Source organism: Physeter macrocephalus, chromosome 16 (assembly GCF_002837175.3).
Source record: "Physeter macrocephalus isolate SW-GA chromosome 16, ASM283717v5, whole genome shotgun sequence".
Taxonomy (NCBI): domain Eukaryota; kingdom Metazoa; phylum Chordata; class Mammalia; order Artiodactyla; family Physeteridae; genus Physeter; species Physeter macrocephalus.
This window is the reverse complement of record NC_041229.1, coordinates 94,904,884-94,925,708: the sequence shown is the minus strand read 5'-3', so window position 1 is coordinate 94,925,708 and position 20,825 is coordinate 94,904,884. Positions and strand designations below refer to the sequence as shown.

At 54.9% G+C, this 20,825-nt stretch overlaps 1 protein-coding gene across 1 annotated transcript; it reads right to left on the bottom strand.

The window, feature by feature from the left end:
* Positions 1–9,295: 9,295 nt before the first annotated feature.
* C16H11orf96 (chromosome 16 C11orf96 homolog) lies at positions 9,296–10,609 on the bottom strand. Its single transcript, XM_007126409.4, has one exon. The coding sequence runs from the start codon at positions 10,297–10,299 to the stop codon at positions 9,928–9,930; it is 372 nt and encodes a 123-aa protein (XP_007126471.1). The 5' UTR covers positions 10,300–10,609; the 3' UTR covers positions 9,296–9,927.
* Positions 10,610–20,825: the final 10,216 nt, after the last annotated feature.

The window sequence follows — 20,825 nt, the reverse complement described above, 5'->3', positions numbered from 1 at the left end:
CTGGGAGGCTGATGTGATGTTGGTACTGTGGCAGCCATTTTGTAACCATGAGGGGAAAAGACATTGTCAAAGATGGTAGAGAACATGGTCAGAATCTGGGTCCTTTATATTTCCCCCTAAGCCTTACTAATCTTTAGTGCCCAGTCCCTGACACCTGGCTTTATTTATTTATTTATTTTCCTGGAAATGGAGAGAGCGGCATAGCCCCTGGTGGCTTTCTGATCCTCAGACCCAGCTTTCACTAAGCTGTGTCTGGTTGTACTTCCGATCCATGAGATTCTCTTTGAATCTGGGTCTTTGATGGCATCACTGAGCCACTCAACCCTCCTTCAGATGTCTTTTCTCTGAGCAGTAACCATTGCCTTTGTGGTCTGAGCCATGGCCACTCTGTGCTACACTTTTGAAGCCAAATACAACCTAGGTGACTCAGGGCCAGAGTCAGGATTTAAACCCCCGCCTCCACCCCAACTCAAGTTGAGAGCTTCCTCCCCATCCTGAACTGTTTTATGAATATATCCGTGTGTGTGTGTGCATGTGTGTGTCCCCATCAGGCTTCTTTAGGGCCAAGGACCATGCCCCCCACTGGGCTCAGTCCCACACTTGGGCTACTCATTGATGGTCCAAAGCAGATTCAGCATACCCAGAAGCTTTCTGTGGGATTACATTCTACAGTAGACCAAAGAACAGCTAACCAATAAACCTCAGAACACATATAACAGCCAATAAAATGGGGTTTATGAGGCATGGATCTGAGAGTAATAGGCTCACGGGGTCTGGCCTTTCCTGGAATATCTTACACATTTAGGACAACGGGGGCAGGGGTAGCTTTGTCAGACTCCACACAAGATCAGAGGGAAGGTCAGAGGTTTCCTAAAGGCCAACCAACTGGTCCAGAACAGCCTCTGGTCAGGGCAGGATCAGGGCTGTGGGGCAATGGCACATTGGCTGGGGTCCCAGCTTGCGGTGGGTTGGCTCTCAGGCTGTTATTTTGGGTTTGGCATGAATTATTCAGCACAGAACAGCCCAGACTAGAGTTTCTGGGACTCTCCCCAAGGTTGGGAGAGAGGAGTGGGGTGGAGGTGCTGTCGTCTCAGAGAAGACTCTACCTTGTCCCTCTGTGCCTCCGTCTCCCCATCTGTGCAGGCTGGGGTTGCAGGTCTGGTCCCTGTGCACACTGCCTGCCCACACGTCCCCCAGGGCCAGGATTCTAAGGCTCTAGGTGCTCCAAGGTGCTTGGGGTCTTCTATAAGCTTCAGCAATTAAATCTGGGAGGGCTCTCAGGGAAAGAGGGGAAGTGACTTGCTCAAGGCCACAGGACAAGGAGCAGAGCTGGGGCGAGTGTCTCGCGAGTCCAGGTCCTGAGCCGCTTATATCTTCCCCACCCCACCGCTGGAGTACATCTGGGGTGAGAGTCTGATGTCCCCACTCCGGTCCGGAGGATGGGACATTTTCCTGGAGAGCCCCTATGCCCCACTCTGCTGTGGATTGAGGGAAAGGCCTCTGTAGTCGTTGGTTAAATACAAAGAGACCCAGCAGGAAGGCAGAGGTTTAAGGAAGACGGGAGTTCATTTGTGTCTCAGCGAATGGCCCATCTTGAGTCGACATTCCACCTCCACAGGCAGCTGCATGTCCTGAGGTCCCCAGCACCGCCCTCACGCTTAGTCAAATGCAGGCCACAGGAACGCCCACAATGGTCTTTGGGGAAGAACAAGAGCCACATGCCCGCGGTCTTAAGGCCCAGGCCCAGCGTGACACGGTGACACGCACTGCTGGCTTGCTCATTCCGGAGCACTTAGCACGCGGCCCTGCTCGCCGCAAAGGAGGCAGACGGTGGCAGCCTGGCCCTGTGCCGGGGAAGATGCCGAAAACGGATTTCATTGGGCTACTGGCAGTACCCACTGCTCAGCTGGCTACCAGATATCCCTGTGACCCTCCTTCCTACCACAGAACACACTCACATCCTCTCCAAGGACGTGGATCCCAAACTCCATCTGGCTATGCTTCCCGATCAAAGTGCAGGATACCTGGGGGAAAGGAAATCCTCTCCTGAGCCCCACATGGCTCCTCCCAGTTCAGTGACATAAACTGCAAGACAATTCATCTGCCCTCCCCAACCCCGGCCGCATCCCCCTCCCCAACCCAAATACAGTGGTGGACAGGGATAGGAAACCACGGCGCAGACTCCCATGGGGAAAAGGGAGGAAGGGAAACGTTCAGAAGTCGCTGGTGCACAGAGGTAGGCAAATCTTGCTGGCATGAATGGTGAGGACTTGCTCTGGCAGAGGAAGCTAATCTGGCCAACCTGGTGCTGGAAGACTCTCTTTTCCTCATCATCCTCTGTGGCTACATCTGAAGCAGGCGTTAAATAGTCTGGCTTCCTTGAAGGTTTCTTTGGGGCTCAAACAATCCTGATCACTGGACAATTGCGACTTGCCTTGGCCATTCGTTCAAAAAGCTTCTGGTCAAGGTGCTTCTGGCTGATTCTAGGGCCAAGAGTCATAAGCAAAGACCATTTCTCAGCATAATTCTGAAAACTGTTTTATTTCATTGTTTCCTGCTCTGGCCCAGCCCTCTTGAGACAGGCTGGGACCTGGGACCCTTTGCTGCAGTGCTTGTACCTGGACAAATGTCTCCTCCAGCAACAAAACACAAAGAAACTATAAGGTAGTAGGCAAATTATGGACAACAAGATACAAAAAAAGAACAAAAAACCTAACTGCCACTTCTCTTTTTTTTTTTTCTTTTAAATTATTTATTTTTAGTTGCATTGGGTCTTTGTTGCTGTGCACGGGCTTTCTCTATTTGCGGCGAGTGAGGGCTACTCTTCATTGTGGTGCGCGGGCTTCTCATTGCAGTGGCTTCTCTTGCTGTGGAGCACGGGCTCTAGGTGTGCGGGCTTCAGCATTTGTGGCACGCGGGCTTCAGCATTTGTGGCACACGGGCTCAGTAGTTGTGGCACACGGGCTCAGTAGTTGTGGCTCACAGGCTCAGTAGTTGTGGTCTTGGGCTCCAGAGTGCAGGCTCAGTAGTTGTGGTGCACGGGCTTAGGTGCTCCGTGACATGTGGGATCTTCCTGGAGCAGGGCTCGAACCCGTGTTCCCTGCATTGGCAGGCGGATTCTTAACCACTGCGCCACCAGGGAAGCCCCTAACTGCCACTTCTGAGGAGCCAGGAGCAAAAGCAGGGAGTCGGGAGCAAAAGCAGGATACTGTGCATGCCCCCCTGTACATAATACCACCCAAAGGGTGGGCAAAACACCTAAGTCCCTCTGGCCCAGCCGCGGCCACACCCCTACCCTCACCCCATATAAGGAATCAGCTCACCCCGCGCCCCTCGGTGAGTAAGCAAGGGAACCAGTTACTGGCTCTCACTCCCCCAGCTGCAGCAGGGGCCCCCAATAAAGCTTTGCCTGAATTTCTTGTCTGGCCTCTGATCAATTTCTGTTGATTAAGGAGGCCAAGAACCCTGGTCCGTAACACTCTCACTTTCATTTGGGCTACATGGGGTGCCGGCGGGTGCAGGGGAGGAGAGGGGAATGTGGATTCTCCCACAATAAGTCTGAGTGGGCAGATGAGACCCTTAGTCTAACCTTGTTCCAGGGCTGGATCCCGGGCCGGGCTTTCTGGGTGGCCTTCGAGAAAGGCTCTGAGCCACAACAGATGATTTCCTTCTGTGTGGGTTACAAAGAGGGGCGGCTCTCACCCCTGTGAGGCCCCATGTTTTAGATACTCCTTATTCCTTTCCATCATTCATGTCTTTCTTGTAATAATTTGCTAAAAGCCACAGAGAGCAGCCAATGCACACAAATATTCTGGCTCTTTCCAACCACTTCTCCTAGAGCTATGTGCTCGGTCAATACATGATCAGCCTTCCAAAATGTCCTAAACATGGTTTTACCAAATGCTTTTCCAAAGTATAACAAAGGGCTCTAACTTTACAACCCGCAATGTTTATACATTCCCTGCTTGCAGCAAAATCACTAAGTCATTGCCTAGTACTACAGAAGTTTTGTTAGGACAATACCCCACTGCCAGCGCTAATATTTCTTTATTCAGGGTAAGGGAAGGCTCGTATAACAAAGAGACCCAATAATGATTTAGTGGCTCAGAGAAGACAGAAGTGCGTTTCTCGCGTGTGTGTAATTGTCCACGGTGATCATTCCAGATCGGCAGGCTGTTTGGTTCCACAAGGTCATCCAGGGGCCTGGGGTCCTTTCATCTTGTTTCTCTGCCCTCGCCTAGGCCACTGGCCTTGTTGGCTTGATCACTGGGCTGCAGGCACATCCGTGTTGTCACTTGTGGGTAGGGGACAGAGAGCACGGGGGGCAGGGCAGGAGAAGGGTACACGTTAAGGCCGAGGTCTGGGAGAAACTTGTTTCTCTTCCCAATATATGACATTGGCAAAAACTTAGCACCTCGATAGACCTAAGTCCAAGAGCGTCTGCGACACAGAGGCTGGCTTGTGCCCTGGAGGAAACGGGAAATCAATGTTGGTGGACAATTAGCAGTCTCCACTGTGGGCCTGGGAGCTGAATGGGCAGATGGCCATTGTGTGAGTCACGTGGCTGAGAGGACTGTCCACGTGGGAGTCCCTCACCCTCTCACGGCGTATATACACACAGTCTGCCACGTGCTGTTCTCCATCCAGAACAACACGGCCAGCAGACCTCCCAGCACATATTTGTTTGGTAAACTTGGCCATGTCCCTACAGTTCTCTCTAAAACGATGCCTGCCATCCCCCCGCCCCGTGCCAGTGGGGGCCGGAGGGAGACGCTGGGCTGTGCCACGAAGCTGCCGGGAGATGGAAGGACGTGCAGGCCCGGCTTCTCCGAGATGCAGACGCCAAGGTGGGATTAAGTGTGCAAGGCTTTCACGAGGAGGCGTGCTTGTGTGACGTGAGATACAGAGGGAAGCCGAGGGAAGCCAGCCAGCAGGCTGCGAAGCAGGAGTGACCCCGAGAGAAGGAGAGAGGGAGAGAAGGTGTCTGTGGACAGCCCCGCAGTCTGAGAAAGCTTCTGCAGAGCCATGGGGAAATCTTTGAGCCAAAGTCCACCAACAAAGAAATCTCGCGTCTCCCGAGAACTGTTCTGCCTCAGAATCCCAGCCACGTACAGTCATTGGTGGGGAGCAGCCTGTGGGGGGCACAGCCTCCGCCAAAGAAGGGGACGGACGGATTGCAAAGCCAGAGCTGCTCTGTACTGGTCAGTTACACCCCTGTCACCAGAGGTCTGCAAGGCCCATTCTCATCGCCGCCACAGGGGGTACAGTAAGAAGTTGCGATAGCATTCTAGAAAGAGCGTAGGCTTTCAAATAGAAAAGAAAATACGTGTGGCAACCCAGCTCACTACTGACTAGCCGTGCGGCATTGCGCAAGAAACTTAACCCTGCTGACCCTCAGTTTTCTCCTCTGTAAAATGCCTGGGTAAGGTTCTCAGGATGAAATCAGAGTACCCACAGGAGGTGCTCATGAAATGGTGGTCTTTATCCTCCCCCCATCTTGCAGAGCCCTGTGGGCCTAAGGGCTACCCCAAATGTGCTCCCTGACGGACGACTCCCAAGTCCACAGCTGAACTCGATTCCCTGGGGTCACAGACAGCACTTCCCTCTCACCACCCCCCACAACAAGCAGACCCGGGAGTGGCACACAGCAGACTGCAAAGGACAACCTGGCATTTAAACGAGTCCAAGAAACACCCTGATAAATATCTCCCCCAGGGCCAAAGAGAAATGTTTAGAAGAGGCTGCCGGCCAGGGCTGGGATGGCAACTTCTACCTCCTCTGAGCTCCAGCTTGTTTGAAAACTCATCACCCAGGCTAGGACTGTGGGCTAAGGCCCAGGTGGGGAAGGGAAGGAAGGAGGCGTCTCCTTGGACAAGGTTGTAAAGCCAGAGACGGCTGTAAAGCCAGCCGGCTGGGCAGGTTTCCACCCACCCCTGGCACATGCCAGCTCTACAGCTCCCAGAGAGGCACTCTCACCCCGATTTTCTCTCTGCTCCAATGCGCATTCTCCAGAGTACTTTCTAGCTCACCTTCCCTCCCCCCTACTTTCTGCAGACCCCTATCTCTCTCTTCCTCTCTCTCTCTCTCTCTAAGGGTGGCCCCTGTTCTTCTCAGTCTCGTGACATTTTCTGGCTCCTGACTCTGTATTTCGCCATCGCTCTGTCTCCGAGCTTCCCCGGTTCCCCGAGGGCCTCATTCCTTCCCATTTTTCTGGTTCCCATGCTCTCTTGCTCCCTCAGCTCCCGTCTCCCTCTCTTTCCTCCTCTCCCACTCTCTGGCCTCCCAGTCCAGCTCAGCCCAGCCCAGCCGCCTCCTTGGAGCCGCGTGCTGCCTTGGATGGCCTTCGAGCCACAGGGAGGAGCTGAGCCCCAGAAGTTCCACAGGGGCCTCAGAGAAGCCCCTCCTGTCTCCCCTCCTTCTTCCTCTGTGCAGAGCAGAGATGCTCGGAACCAGAGAGTGCCCCCGTGTAGCGCAGGGGCCATAGCACCCCGAGCCAGCCTGCTGACCCCGACATGATAGCATCCCAATCTCTACCCCCAGCCTCTCTCCGTGTCACCACCTCTTCCAAACTTCTTTCCATATTCAATCCTTAGAACTAACTGCCAGTATAGGCAAAAGTAAGAAACGGAGACAAATGGGACCTCACTTTTATACCAAAGAGTGGGAAATTAGCGGAATTAAATGTGGAGTATCTATTCAAGAGAAGTTCATAAAAATCATGATACAGATCGATACATGCTGATGTTAAATAGAAATCCAAGTAAGAAAAGAAAAAGCATCCTAAATAGTATTTAGAGCATAAACCCATTTTGTAAAAATATATATATGTGTATATATATATATATATCTACATATATACACACACACATATCACACATATACATGCACACATAATACAGGCATAACCTCCAGAATGCTGACATATTTATCTCAGGGGTGGTAGGAGTATGACTGACTTGTTTTTAATATAATGAACAAATAGCTCTTGGGTAACAAAATATTAATTTTAAAACAAATCAGGAGGGGCTTCCCTGGTGGCGCAGTGGTTGCGCGTCCACCTGCCGATGCAGGGGAACCGGGTTCGCGCCCCGGTCTGGGAGGATCCCACATGTCGCGGAGCGGCTGGGCCCGTGAGCCATGGCCGCTGAGCCTGCGCGTCCGGAGCCTGTGCTCCGCAACGGGAGAGGCCACGGCGGTGAGAGGCCCGCGTACCACAAAAACAAAACAAAACAAAACAAAACAAAACAAATCAGGAAGTAGGCAAGATGAGCATCAATCTTCCTCACTGCCCCCTTACTCATTTTAATCCAACAAACTTTTCGGAAGCACCTACTGGGCGCTGGGCCCTGCCAGCAGCTGAACAGCAATTGGAGCGATCGAATGTGGTCCCCTACAATGTCCCCAGACATTGGCCAGGATGACTCAAGGAGACCCTTCAGGGAGGCCTTCAGCTGGGGTATGGGCTGAAGATGGGGGACTGGAGAAGGAGGCTCTCCAGCAGGGCGAAGCGTATTGGCAGGCGCATGGTGCCCAGAGGGGACGCCTAGCCAGGATATCAGTCTGGAAGGGTGAACCCACAGGAAGGTTTGCGGCACCTGGCTCTTGAAGAGTAGAAACAAGAGCTACTGTCCAAGATGTAAGATAACGTGGGGGTGAGGGGGGGTCAGGATGAGGGAAGAGAATGGGGAGGGGGCTCGGGGAGGGAGTTCTGAGCTTGGGCCACCCTCCTCCCACCCCAAGGGTCTCAAACCAGCCTCACCACGGCCACTGCAGAGACGGGAATCAAAACATGGGCCCACGGCTGCCTCACCACGCTGATGCCTTTGCAGTTAAGTGCCTCGGACATGCGCCCTCACGGTGGAACTGGCTGTTGCTGGGGACTGAAACGGCCCGTGTGTTCCCGGGGGCGAGGGCAACCCCAAAGGCTGCAGTCCCCAAGGCCCCGAGCCTGGCCGCCTTCTCTGTGAGCCAGAGGGGAGGACGTTCTTTTACACCCTGTATGTTCTATTTTTGTTTCTTTGTTTTCTTTCCTCTGCCTTCTCGTTTTCTACCGCGCCCAGGGCGACAAGAGGTGCAGGCTGAAGAGTAAAAGGCGGTTCAGATGCCCCGCAGGGCTGGGCTGAGCTGAGCGCCAGGCCCCCACCACCAGGGGGCATCCGAGAACAGACAAGCGGCGACCCGCAGAGAGAGGAGTAGGAAGGGCATCCACCCTCTCCGCGTCTCTCTAAACTGCTCAGCGGAAAGCCGGGCCCTGGTGGCTCAAGTCTGGAGTGTTCTTGGAGGGGTGGGCTGGGAGGGGGCCCCAAGTGTGAGGACCTGCCCTCCTCAACCGAATGTGGTTTATTACCCCCATTACTACAACGAGCCGGAGGAGCCTCTTACACTGCTAACCCAGAGGATTCAGGGCGTAGACAGGGATGCAGACAGCTGCTGGAAAGCACTGGAAAGACAGAGTCTGTGACGCAAGGAGCACTGGACGTGGAGTCAGGAGAGCAGGCTGCGCGGCCCCTGCTCTTCATGTGACCTTTCCCTCTCTGCTCGGTTTGTTTCCTCATCTGTAAGCAAAGGCGTGTGTGTGGGTGGGGGGGACTCCGTGGTACCCAGGCGCCCTTCAGGCTCTGACCAAAGACAGATGCCTTGAGGAACCTTGAAGAGGGCAAAGGGAAGAGCTGGAGAAAAGGACCAAAGAACCGAAACAGCCGCCCTTTGCTCCCCCAGCGCAGGAGCGCCTGGCATCACGCTGAGTCAGCGCGGGGGCAGAGGGGGCCCTCACCCGCAGGCGACTTTGAGGGCGTACCCACACTCTCGCCAGCTCCCAGCCCTGCTTCGGACCCCACCACCCACATATCCCCGCCTGGGTCTCCTATCGCTGGCTCAGGCATCTCCCCACCCGTCGCCTGGAAAGAGCTCGGAGTGAGTGGGGTCTTCTGTGGTGGGTACCGGGCGATGACCCTGACCCGGGTCTCCCTGAGAGGTCAACTGCGCCAGGCAGGCGCTCTCCGTCCTCACAGAGCCAACCTTCGCCTCCCTAGCTGCTCCACCCCATCCTGGACACCGGCGATGGGGAACAGACCCTCGGGAAGCAGGAGAGCTCTGGGCCGGGTGGATCCACCGGGGAAGCGGGTAATGCACCCGGGCACCGGGGACGCGACGTCGTTCCGGTGACCGAAGCTTGTGGAGTTGCCTCCACCCGGGGATTCCCGGCCCCCCGTTCCAGCGAATCCTCCCCCACTTCTCCCCCAGTCTTGGGAGCCTGGGCCCTCAAGGTTCAAGAAGTCAAGAGCCTTGAGAAATGCACTGTGCAAATATATTGACTTTATTTGTCTCCGTTCGGGAGTGTCACAGACATATCCAGGTAAAAAGATCGTTAAATAAACGCCGTCAGCCATCGCAATGCAAAAATAAATATCAATCCTCCGGCCACAGCAGCAGCTGCGCTACGCCCCAAGTCCCATCCGCCGCGCCTAACAATTATAAAAGTGTTCAGCGAGAGTGTGTGGGCGTGAGTGTGAAAGGGTGTGCGCTGGGGGGCACGGTGGAGCCGTGTGCAAAATCGGAGTTGCAAACCATCGGACAAGGGCGTGGGCCGGCTCTCCGGGAAGCCCCGGTGACCCGGGGCGACTCAGCGAGGGTGCGCCTCCCCGCACACACTCACAGCAGAGTTCGTACTGGGAAGAGTTAAAAAATAAACATTTACAAGGGCAGAGAAAGCGGGCCCCCTCCCTGGCGCCCCGGCGCGCGCTCCCGCCCAGGGCGAGCGCAGCTCGGGGCGCCCGACCAGTTCGCAGCCAGGCGAGGGTGCAAGCGCTCGAGGGGCGGCGGTCCCGGTTCTCGGGGGGACCCCGGGGGGCGGGGCCCCTAGGGGTTCGCACACCTGTCCCCGGCGGGCCGCCGAGGCGCGCGAGTCCCGGGTGCGGGCGGCGCCCCTCACAGGGCCGAGTCGGAGTCGCTGGAGTCCAGGCTGTTCCTCAGTTTGCAGCTGCCGAGCTGCTCCCTCTGCAGCGACAGGCTCTGCGTGCTGCGGCGCAGGCACTCCAGGCTCTGCAGGAACGACTTCTTGGCCTTCTCTTCCTCCATGGGGGACACGCCCTCCTCCTCCACCTCCTGGATCTCGTCGAAGGTCACCGGCTGCGTCTTGAAGCGGGACTGGCGCGGCCGCCGCAGCCGGCCCTTGCCCTTGGACAGCTTGGCGGGCCGCACGGGCTGTGGGAACTCGTCGGCCAGGCACACGAAGTGCGGCATCACTGCCTGGTAGCTGGAGCAGATGCCCATCAGCTCGCCGGGCTTGGCGGCCGCCATGGCGCTGCCGGCGTCCTCGGGGCCGGGTGGCGGGGCGGCGGGGCTCTCCGGGGGCGGCCGCTGCGCCGGGACCCCCCGGGAGGCAGCAGCCTGGGGCTCGCCGGGCGGGGGATCCAAATCTGCTGCGGGGTGGCGGCGGCCCTCGCGGGCCCGGGTCGGCGCTCCTCGGGAGGGCAGGCGGACCCGTCGAGGGGCGCGGGGCTACGGGGGCGCTGCTCCGCTGCGCTCCGAGGCGCTCGCCGCCGCTGCTGTCGCCGTCTGCCCCGCGGCGGCCCAGCCCGCCGCTTATATAGCCGGCTCCTGCCCCCACGGTTGCGAGCTCGGATGACAGCGAATGCCTTTTAAAGCGTGCGCGCCCCGCGCCCTTCCGCCTGACGTCGCCCCGCCACTCTGGGAAAGTCGCGGCCCTTTCCCCAGCGCCGCCCGCCAGCCCGGCTCCGGAAGGCAGGCCCCGCCCGCGGGGGTTCCGGGAGCATCCGAGGCTCTGGAGAACGCTGCGGAGCAGGGGTGCAGGGTGGCCCCGGAGCAGGGGTCCTGCCTGCCCTGGGATCCCCAAGTCTGGACCAACCGCGGCGGCCGCGGGGGCGCACGTCCGCCTCTCCAGCCTCCTAATCCCAGAGGCGCACAATCAAGGCGCTTGGTTACTTGGCCGCGCGGGGTCTGCGCTGAGCGCGCGGGGCGGGGGCAGCCCCCAGTCTCCTTGCTGCAGGGAGAGCCAGGCCACCCGGGCTCCCCAAAACTGAGTTCCGAGGAAGGACTGGATGTCCTCTTTGGATCCATGCCACCTCCCTCCCCAAATACACACACACATACACACACGCACACACACGCGGGCACGAATACAAACACACCCGATTTTTCCAGTCCACTTCTCTTCCCTGTCTTCTCTATGTTTGTCTCCTCACTACCCGCACCCACCAAGTCCCTCGCGCACCCCCATTCGTGCTCAGAAGAATGACACTTAGATATGGCACTAACAACAACAATAATGGTAACTAACCATCTGGAGAGCTTTACTCCAAGCTAGGCAGTGAGCTGTGTTTTACATATATTATCCTACTTCATCTTCCTAACAGTCCTGTGAGGTAATTCGTATTCTCCCAGTTTTACATATGAGAAAGTGGAGGCACAGAGAGGATAAGTAATTAGCCCATTAGAGACTGCGGGGAAAAGTGGGCTCCACTCCAGAGTGCATATGCTCTCATAGTCCCCTGTTAGGGGTTCATACCTACCAATGCCCCCACGGCTGGCTTCCAAGAGCAGGTCCCCTGCCCCGGGGGGTTCCCAGACTCCCAAGAGGAAACTGTGAGCATTGCTCTGACACATGGCCCTGGGGTGCCAGCAGCCAGCTCATGGGGCTGCTGAGAAAGGAGGGAATCCATGGAATTTGGCCTCCATTCCTTCCATAGCCATTCAACAAAGATTTATTGAGAACCTACTGTGTACCAGCTCAGGAAAGTCCCTGCGCTCATGAAAGTGACAGTCTAGGTAAGGGGGCGGGACAGACAATAAACACCTAAACAAGAAATGTACTGTGGGTGGTGTGATAGCGATGCAGATGGAGAGGTGGAGGGGGGGCGAGGGAGCAGGGAAAGGCTCCTCAGAGTGGGTGATATTTAAGGTGCCCCCCGAAGGACAATAGTAGCACCACCAAGTGTTTAATAGATGCCACGCTCTGAGCACTTTTTATGCATTAACTCATTTAATGTGTTCACTATTTTATTTAATCCTCTTAGCAGCCCTGGATAACAAGTACTTTTACTATCCCCATTTACAGATAGGAAAACCAAGGCACAGAGAAGCTAAGCACCTTTCCCCAAGATCACACAGCTAGTAAGCAGCAGAGCTGAGATTCAAACCCAGACGACTTAGCTCCTAAGCCCTCTCGCTTACACGCTACACTGAAGCTGTCTGCCCCGTGGAGGATAAAGAAGGAACCAGTGTGTGACCAGTGCGGGGAGAATGTTTAGGGCTGAGGGAATGTGGTGTAAAGACAGTGAGGCAGGAAGGAGCTTGGCTTATTCCAGGAACAGCAAGAAGACCGATGTGGCTAAAGTAGAGGGGGCAAGGGGCACGAGAAGTAAGGACACTCACGGAAGGCCTTGAGGGCCATGTTAAGGAGTTAGCATTTTCTTTTTAAAAAATTTTTATTTATTTATTTATTTATTTTAATTTTTATTGGAGGATAGTTGATTTACAATGCTGTGTTAGTTTCGGCTGTATAGCAAAGTGAATCAGTGATATATCAACATATATCCACTCCTTTTTAGATTCTTTTCCCATATAGGTCATTACAGAGTACTGAGTAGAGTTCCCTGTGCTTTACAGTAGGTCCTTATTAGTTATCTATTTCATATATAATAGTGTGTATATGTCAGGAGATTGCATTTTATCCTAAGGGCGATGGTAAGGCACTGGAGCATTCTGAGCAGGGGAGCTCCGTTCTATGTTTTTATTTTTATTTTTTTATTTTTTTGCGGTATGCGGGCCTCTCACTGTTGTGGCCTCTCCCGTTGTGGAGCACAGGCTCTGGACGTGCAGGCCCAGCGGCCATGGCTCACGGGCCTAGCCGCTCCGCGGTATGTGGGATCTTCCCGGGCCGGGTCACGAACCCATGTCCCCTGCATCGGCAGGCGGACTCTCAACCACTGCGCCACCAGGGAAGCCCCGTTCTATGTTTTTAAAAGCTCACTCTGGCTGCCGTGTGAAGAGTAACTGGAAAGGATAGGGGAAGAAGCAGGGATCCCACATAGAAGATCGTTACATGACCCACAGATATAAGACACTGAAGACCTGGATGAGAGTGAAGAAAACGGAGCTGTAGGGAAGGGGTCAGATTTGGTATTTGTCTGGGGATAGAACTGAGAGAACTTGCTGATGAACTGGATGGCTGATGGACTGGGAGGAGGTGTTGAGGGGAGGGGGGTGGAAATCAAGGCTGACATCTTTGTATCTGGCCTCAGCAAATGTTAGATGGTGGTGCCACTGATACAGGGGAGGGGTGTGGGGAAGAGAAGGCTGGGGAGGGGAGGGCCATTGTGGGGTTGGGGTCTGCAGGTTACCCATCAAAATCCACTACCCACCAGGGTGACGCCTGAAATGATCATATCAGAACCATATTACGTGAGAGAAAAATTCATTTCTCTAACCCTAAAGCCACTGTATTGGGGAGTTCCTTTTAATAGCAGCTTAGCAATACTCTGATACAGAAATTGGTACCAGGAATGGAAAGCTGCCATGTATAAAAACCCTAAAACATGTGGCACTGGCTTGGCCAACAGGTGGTGAGCAACAGGGAAACAAATACTGAAGAACGGAAAACCAGTGACCTTTGTTATGTTGTGACAAAACGTTTAATAAAAACATTACCTGTGATAATTTGGAAGGCAGACCACATGCCTTCTTGAGCCACTAATTCTAGAAGAGTGGTTGGAAAGAGCAAAAAACATTTGCATGTGTTGGCTGCTTGATGCTGCCTTTAGCAAGATACTACAAGAAAGAGATTGGCCGGTTTGCAAGAAGAGATGAACAGAAAAGGAGATAACATAGAAAATCACTGTCCTCAGGGTTGGAAAAACCAACTGGTTTTGCCCAAAGAACAGATCAGACGGTAGGCGCTCAGAGCCTTTCTCAAAGCCTGTCTATTAGGCCAAACAATAAGCCAAACAAAGGAATCACCCTTGTGGCAAAGTATTCTCTTAGGGGTACTGCCTTGTCATCCAAGTCTATTATTTCAGATGTCCTTAGGGACTTTTAAACTTTCATTTAAAGTGGGAGAGAAAGAGGTGGGTTGGGCAACACAGACAGACAGTAACTCCATCAAGAAAGGAACTTGGGGTGTGGTTACTCCCCATGGAACTGACTAGAAGCAGAAAGACCCAAAGCCTACTACGTTTCTGAAGGGATTGTTATTATCAACAAAGTTGAAAGGCTAGACTTCAAAAGCCCATGATTGTCCCAGCCTAAATAAGCACTCAAGGAGGACAGATTTTCAACACCCTGTTGGGTGGCGGGCGAGAGCCACAGACAAGGAGGACTGTGCCAAAGGCAAAGCCGGGGACCAGGGAGACGCAGGATGAGGAAGCTGCCGCCAGAGAAGGGGGTCCCCCACCACCAGGGCGGGAAGGCCTCACCATTCTAGGGGGTGGAGCGTGGTAGAGACTGCTAGCTGGCTGCCCAGCTGGGCCCACTTCCCAGCTTCCTTTGCAGCTCCGTGGGGCTGTGTGTCTAAGCTCTCATCTGTGCAAGTGAGCAGAAATCAGACTGCTGTCTCACTTGCTTAAGAAGAAACTCCTGCCCGGGATTTCCGTGTTCTTTCCCTCACACTGGCTGGAAGCCCTGGAGGTTTCTTGTTAAAGACAGCAGTGCCATCGTCAGTCTGGGTCCCTAAATGACCCTGTGGGATGGAGCTCTCTACCAACCCGAAACATTTCCCTTGGAGCTATTTTGTGAGAGAGCCACCAACTGAATTTTGTTTGTTTGTTTGTTTGCGGTACGCGGGCCTCTCACCGCCGTGGCCTCTCCTGTTGCGGAGCACAGGCTCCGGACGTGCAGGCTCAGCGGCCATGGCTCACGGGCCCAGCCGCTCCGCGGCACGTGGGATCCTCCCGGACTGGGGCACGAACCCGTGTCCCCCGCATCGGCAGGCAGACTCTCAACCACTGCGCCACCAGGGAAGCCCCAACTGAATATTTTTAAGTTACTCTAATTTGGGGTCTCTGTTATATTGACTTAGATTGTCCTAACCAAGAGAACCCCACTAGACATCGGGGTGGAGAGGTCGAGCAGGACACTGGAACTTAGAGGAGAGACGAGGGATGTAGGTGGCCGTTGGGGACTCGTCAGGGTGTAGATAGGGGAGCGGGTGAAAACCCACCTTCCAGACAGAGAAGGGCTGGGAGCAGCCAACACTGGGAGGGGCATGAACCAGTCAAGGACTCAGAGAAGCAACGTCCAGCAGGGTAAGAGCGACACCAGAAGAACAAGTCAGAATCCCACAGAAGGATGTTTCTAGAAGGAGAGAGATGATTAGAATGGCAGTCTAAAGACAGGTCCTAGCCTGGCTCCACCTGAACTTACTGTGAGGCCTGGGCCAGGCCGTGTGTTCCCCTGCTGCTTCCTCAGAGCGGCCTCCCTGGCCACCCTCTTCAAGGCTCCCCCCTCGGTCACTGTCTGCAAGGCCTTCTCATTTACTCGCACTTGTCAGTGTGGTCTGCCTTCCCGGTGGACTCTGTCTTTCCAGGACAGGCTAGGTTGCTTCCCCTGGCCACCCTGGGACACGGGGTGGCCATTACCGGGGATGCAGGATGGTCTCTCTTCTCAGCAGGCCTGTAGCCCTGGAACTGCAAAGGACAGAGAATGTGATCTGTGGAACACCTACTCTGTGCCAATAGTGCTTTACACATGCCTCTCTCAAATCATCCTAATGGCATCCCTTAAGGGGGACCCTACTATCACCCCATTTTACAGCTGAGGACTGAGGGTGCTTTGCAGCTTACCGGGGTCACCTTTGGTGTTAAGTGCTGAAGCCACCACTCAAGCCAGGTCTGCCTGACTCAGAAATCAGCACACATTGTCTGCAACAGTGCATCTCACCATGTGACGGGAACGGCCCAGGACTAGAATTCAGACACCCAGGTTGCAGCATCAGCTCCATCAGACACATACCCTGTGGCCTTGAACCCATTGCTTCCCATCTCTGAGCCTCAGTTTCCCCATCCGTGAAGTGAGGAGGTTAGACTCGGATTTGCTGGGGGCCCCTCCACCTCTAATATTCTAGAATCCTTGGAAGGATGTACAGATGGGGGGACCCAGTTGCAGGAAGCAGATGTTTCCTCCTGGGCCAGAGAGTGGCAAGCAGCCCGGGCTGAGGCTGCAGGGGAAGGCTCCCCTCCATGGAGGGGGCTGCTGGGGGAGCAGATGGGGCAGGAAGATGGCAGCAGACTGGGGAGGGGCTTGTGCCATCACCTCCTCCACCATCTCCACCCACACTTTGGCTTTCGGGCAGAACCAGGGTTTGAAAATAGCAACCACCAGTTATTCGGCTATTAGCAGGGCTTTGTTTCCAAGGGAGCCTGCGGTACCCTGGCCCAGGTCAGAAGGGAGCAGGGATGCTGAGTCCATTCCGGGTTGCAGAGACGCAGTGAGCCACGGAGGCTGTGCAGCAAGGTGGGAAGAACCAGGTCAGGGTGGTTCTGGTCACAGGTCCTTCTCTGCTTCCCGACAAGAGGGCTTGGCCTCTTCCTGTGGCTGCTTTGCTGCCCTGGCACAGACCTATTGCCAGCTAGAAGCCTGGGTCGGCTGGCTGTGCCCTCCTGCTCACCCAGAAGTCTCCCCAGAGTGGGTCTCAGGCCTCCAAGTGCTGAATGAGGTCATGGTTATTCCAGATGTTGCTGTTCGGGTCCATCTGTACTCTGGGTGTATTTGGCTCAGCGACCACTTGTCTACGTGTGTGTGTGTGTGTGTGTCTGAATCCAGGTGTGTGGAGATGGAATACTAATGTGAATGTGGCATAAGGGGTGAGGAGGAGCAAGTGCCAAGGCCTCTCCCCAGGGTTCCTGCCGCCGGGCCCCACCCTCACCTCCTGCTGCGCCCTCTTCCCCCTGTGGGCCCCCCGCACAAAGCCCGTGGCTTCAGCATCCAACCACCTGCTTCTGCCTCACTCAGAATGAGCTCTTGGTCTGGTACGACTGTGAGCATAAACGTGTTTTGATAATTTCACTGGACGGTTGCCATGACGATCCCCGGCAAGCTCCAAGAGAGGGTGTTGGTGTGCGCACGGGAGCCGGGGGAGACGGAGGGGGCCTGAGAGACAGAGAGAAGAAGGGAGAGGGTGCAGGGAGATCCCCAGCGATACCCTCAAGTCAGACCTTCAGGCTCCAGTCCCCCCCACCCCCCCAGTGGCCCCATTCATGTCACGATGAGCTCACTGTCTAATCTGGGCCTCACTGTATACAGTGCAACAGAATACCAGCTGCTGGCAGGGAGGCTGCTGGAGCTGGCACAGCAGGGCTGGTCCCACTGGGGGAGGAACCCTGACAATCCCCCACTCCCAGGTTGAGCCCCAGGGAACACCATCCTGGACTGGGGAGCAGGGAGATTCTCGGGAACCAGAGCCCAGGGAAACCTCCCAACAGTCATGCCCAGGCTGTGGGCCTGGCTTGCTGATGTGAATAATGGGAATGCATTTCCCTGCTACGGGCTTGCTACCTGGCACAGCTTTGGCAGCCCAGGGTCTGTGGCCCAGTCCTTCCTGCATGCTTTTTTGCAGGCCTGAGTGTCGCCTCTCCCGGGCCTGCTGGCCAGGGAATCACTACGTGGATAATGATAAAATTACCATCTGTGGCACTTGAGCTTGGCAAAGTAGTTTCCTCTCTATGACCTCAGCAAAGCAGGGATATCTTTGCCGTCTTTTGAGTGGAGAACAGGGGCTCAGACAGGGGAGGGAACTAGATGAAGGTCACACAGCAAGCAGCAAGGTGGCAGAATAAGGATGGAACCCAGTCCTGAACTTTTTAGTCCAGCCTCGCTGCCCTGAGGACAGGTTCTCCGGAAGGGGTCCATCTGGCACTGCCCCTCACGTATAGGCAGGGAAACTGAGGCCCAGAGACATCCCCCAGCTAGTAAGCCTAAAGCAGCGCATGCAACCTCAGATTCTGAGAAATTTCACTGCCTCTGCTGAACCATGAGCCAGCCCCATGTGTTCCCCAAAGCAAGCCCCAGGAACTTACTTATGTTCCAAGGTTAAAGTGCCAGTCTCTGCCCTGGAAGGAGAGTCTTCTGGTTATTGGCAAAACAGAGCAAAGGGCAGCTGGAGTTGGCCGAGAACACAGAGGTGAGGGGGTCAGAGGTCTTCCCAGGCAGTGCCAAGTCCCAGCTGCATAAGGCAGCATTTCAAAGGGCCCCTAGCCTCTGCTATTGGAGCTGTGTGGCCTTGGGCAAGTCGCCTCAGCTGTCAGAGCCCCGGTGTCTACAGCTATCAAGAGCCAATGCGCACAGGAGCCCTGGGAGGAATGGCTTTCTGTGTTCTGGGAAGCAGCTGCCCAGGAGCAGCAGTCTCTGAAGATAGAGGTGCCCTCATGCCTGTCGTCTCCAGCTTGGCTCAGATCCATAATAACTAAGATCTGAGCCCGGATATGGATGTTTCAATAATTATCACCATGGGAGGGGGGCACCAAAAAGAAAGTGTTGTGGGTTCTGAAGACAACCCACAAAGAAGACGTTCACACAGCCTCGGCAATGGGTAACAGCAGGAGAAGAGGCAAACAGCGTATCGAGACTGCCTGCTTGGGCACCCTGGTTCTAGTGTTTGCCAGAAAGTTCTTCTTGCTACCCTGTGACGGTGGAAGCCTTGTGCCTGCCCCATCCTTTACCCAGGGTGGCAGTTATGAGGATCAAACCAGATTATTCTATGAGAACATACTGGGGTAAAACTTGCCCTGCAGGAGGGTGAATTTTTAAATGTATTCCAAAAAATTAGGGTTGAAACGATGCCCTCTTGTGTGATGTGTTGTGAGCCTGGCCTTGAACTGGCACACACCATCAGCCTCGTGAAAAGCTCCTGGCCCGCCATGGGGGCCCAGAGACTCCATTCTCCCCAATCCCTGCCTGTCTGCCTCCTCAGACATTGTCTCTGGCTGCCCAGCGGACACAAGATGCCTGCTGCACCCCAGTCTCTTTGCCCATTTTGGACACGCTGGGGCTGCAGGTCACTCCCAGGACAGCCCGCTTAAGGCAGCCTCTCTCCAACACTGCCCTCCTATAACTGGCCCATGGAAGGCATCTCCCCCTTCTTTCTTTAAGGCGGCAACAGCTGCCATTTCTCCAGCCATTCCCTCACAGGGACACCCAAGGGGATGGGATTTCAAGGAATGAGTTTTCTTCAGGCCAGGCACCAACACAAAGCACTCGGTACCTATGATCTCACCCTTAAGTTTATCCTGCAAGATGGGTGTTGCAATCTCCAAACTTCAGATGAGGAAACAGGCTCAGAGACGTTAGGGAACTCTCACAGGGCCACACAGCCAGGCAGAGATAGAGCTAAGGTTTGCACCCAGGTCTGTCACTGCCAAAGCTCATCTCATCATCCATCAGCAGCTCCCACGATGGTAACTCCCGGACCTGCCCAGACAGGGGTTCAGTGAAAGGAGGGACACGGTGAAGCGGCTGTACCTGGGGAAGAGTCTGGAATTCCAACTGGGAGCCAGGCTCCACTTCCCAACAACTTTTTTTTTTCTTTTTTAAAAATATATTTATTTATTTATTTTTGTCTGCGTTGGGTCTTCGTTGCTGTGCGTGGGCTTTCTCTAGTTGTGGTGAGCGGGGGCTACTCTTCGTTATGGTGCGCGGGCTTCTCACTGTGGTGGCTTCTCTTGTTGTGGAGCACGGGCTCTAGGCGCGCAGGCTTCAGTAGTTGTGTCGCGCGGGCTTGGTAGTTGTGGCACACGGGCTTAGTTGCTCCGCAGAATGTGGGATCTTCCCGGACCAGGGCTCGAACCCGTGTCTCTTGCATTGGCAGGCGGATTCTTCACCACTGCGCCACCAGGGAAGCCCCCCAACAACTTTTCCAGAGAGAAGGCTGGTGTCCTCTGGCCCAGGCAGTGGTCGGGTGGGGTGGGGAGAGGAGTGTGGATTACATCCAAACCCACTCCTTTGCCCGTGGTGATGCCACGGGGCGCTCCCCACCCATGGACATCCCGGCACTTGACACAGCGCAGGCAGGGCCCAGCCAGACAGTGGGCGCGCCAGGACCTCCCACGGAGGTGAGAGGGCACTTGGAGCAGTGTCATCAGGCCAGGGGCTCCCTCTCGCATCTGAGATTACTGTTTGAAGATACGAAGAAGAAAACCACAAAGGCTTGGTTGATGGGGGTCATGAGGCCAGAGGAAATGGAATAGAGCTGCCAGCTGCCAGCGCAGGAAGAAAACTTCCAGATGAGCTGGGCCAGTGTTCAGAGCGAGGGGCGTGACTCATTAGTGGGCCATACAATCAGTTAGGGAGCCATCACCAGCAAATTTTTTTTTTTTTTTTTTTTTTTTTTTTTTTTTTTTTTGCGGTACGCGGGCCTCTCACTGCTGTGGCCTCTCCCGTTGCGGAGCACAGGCTCCGGACGCGCAGGCTCAGCGGCCATGGCTCAAGGGCCCAGCCACTCTGCGGCATGTGGGATCCTCCTGGACCCAGGCACGAACCCGTGTCCCTTGCATCGGCAGGCGGACTCTCAACCACTGCGCCACCAGGGAAGCCCAAGGCGCAGATTTTTTATTTCAGTAAAATGAATGTAGTAATATCAACCTCATGCACTAGTTGTAACAAACAAATAACAGGCTTATGTAAAAATCCTTTAAATAACCCGGGTCCCCTGCATCGGCAGGTGGATTCTCAGCCACTGCGCCACCAGGGAAGCCCCATCACCAGCATTTTTGAATGATGCACAACAGACAACATCAGAGTAGAGACGTGTAATAAAGTATTGTTCTATTAAGCTTTAGTTTTAGTTAAATGTGTGTGTAAACTTTTTTTTTTCTTAA

Bases quoted from the DNA above. Each gene is read 5' to 3' on its own strand.
- C16H11orf96 (XM_007126409.4), bottom strand. From the start codon at position 10,299: ATGGCGGCCGCCAAGCCCGGCGAGCTGATGGGCATCTGCTCCAGCTAC.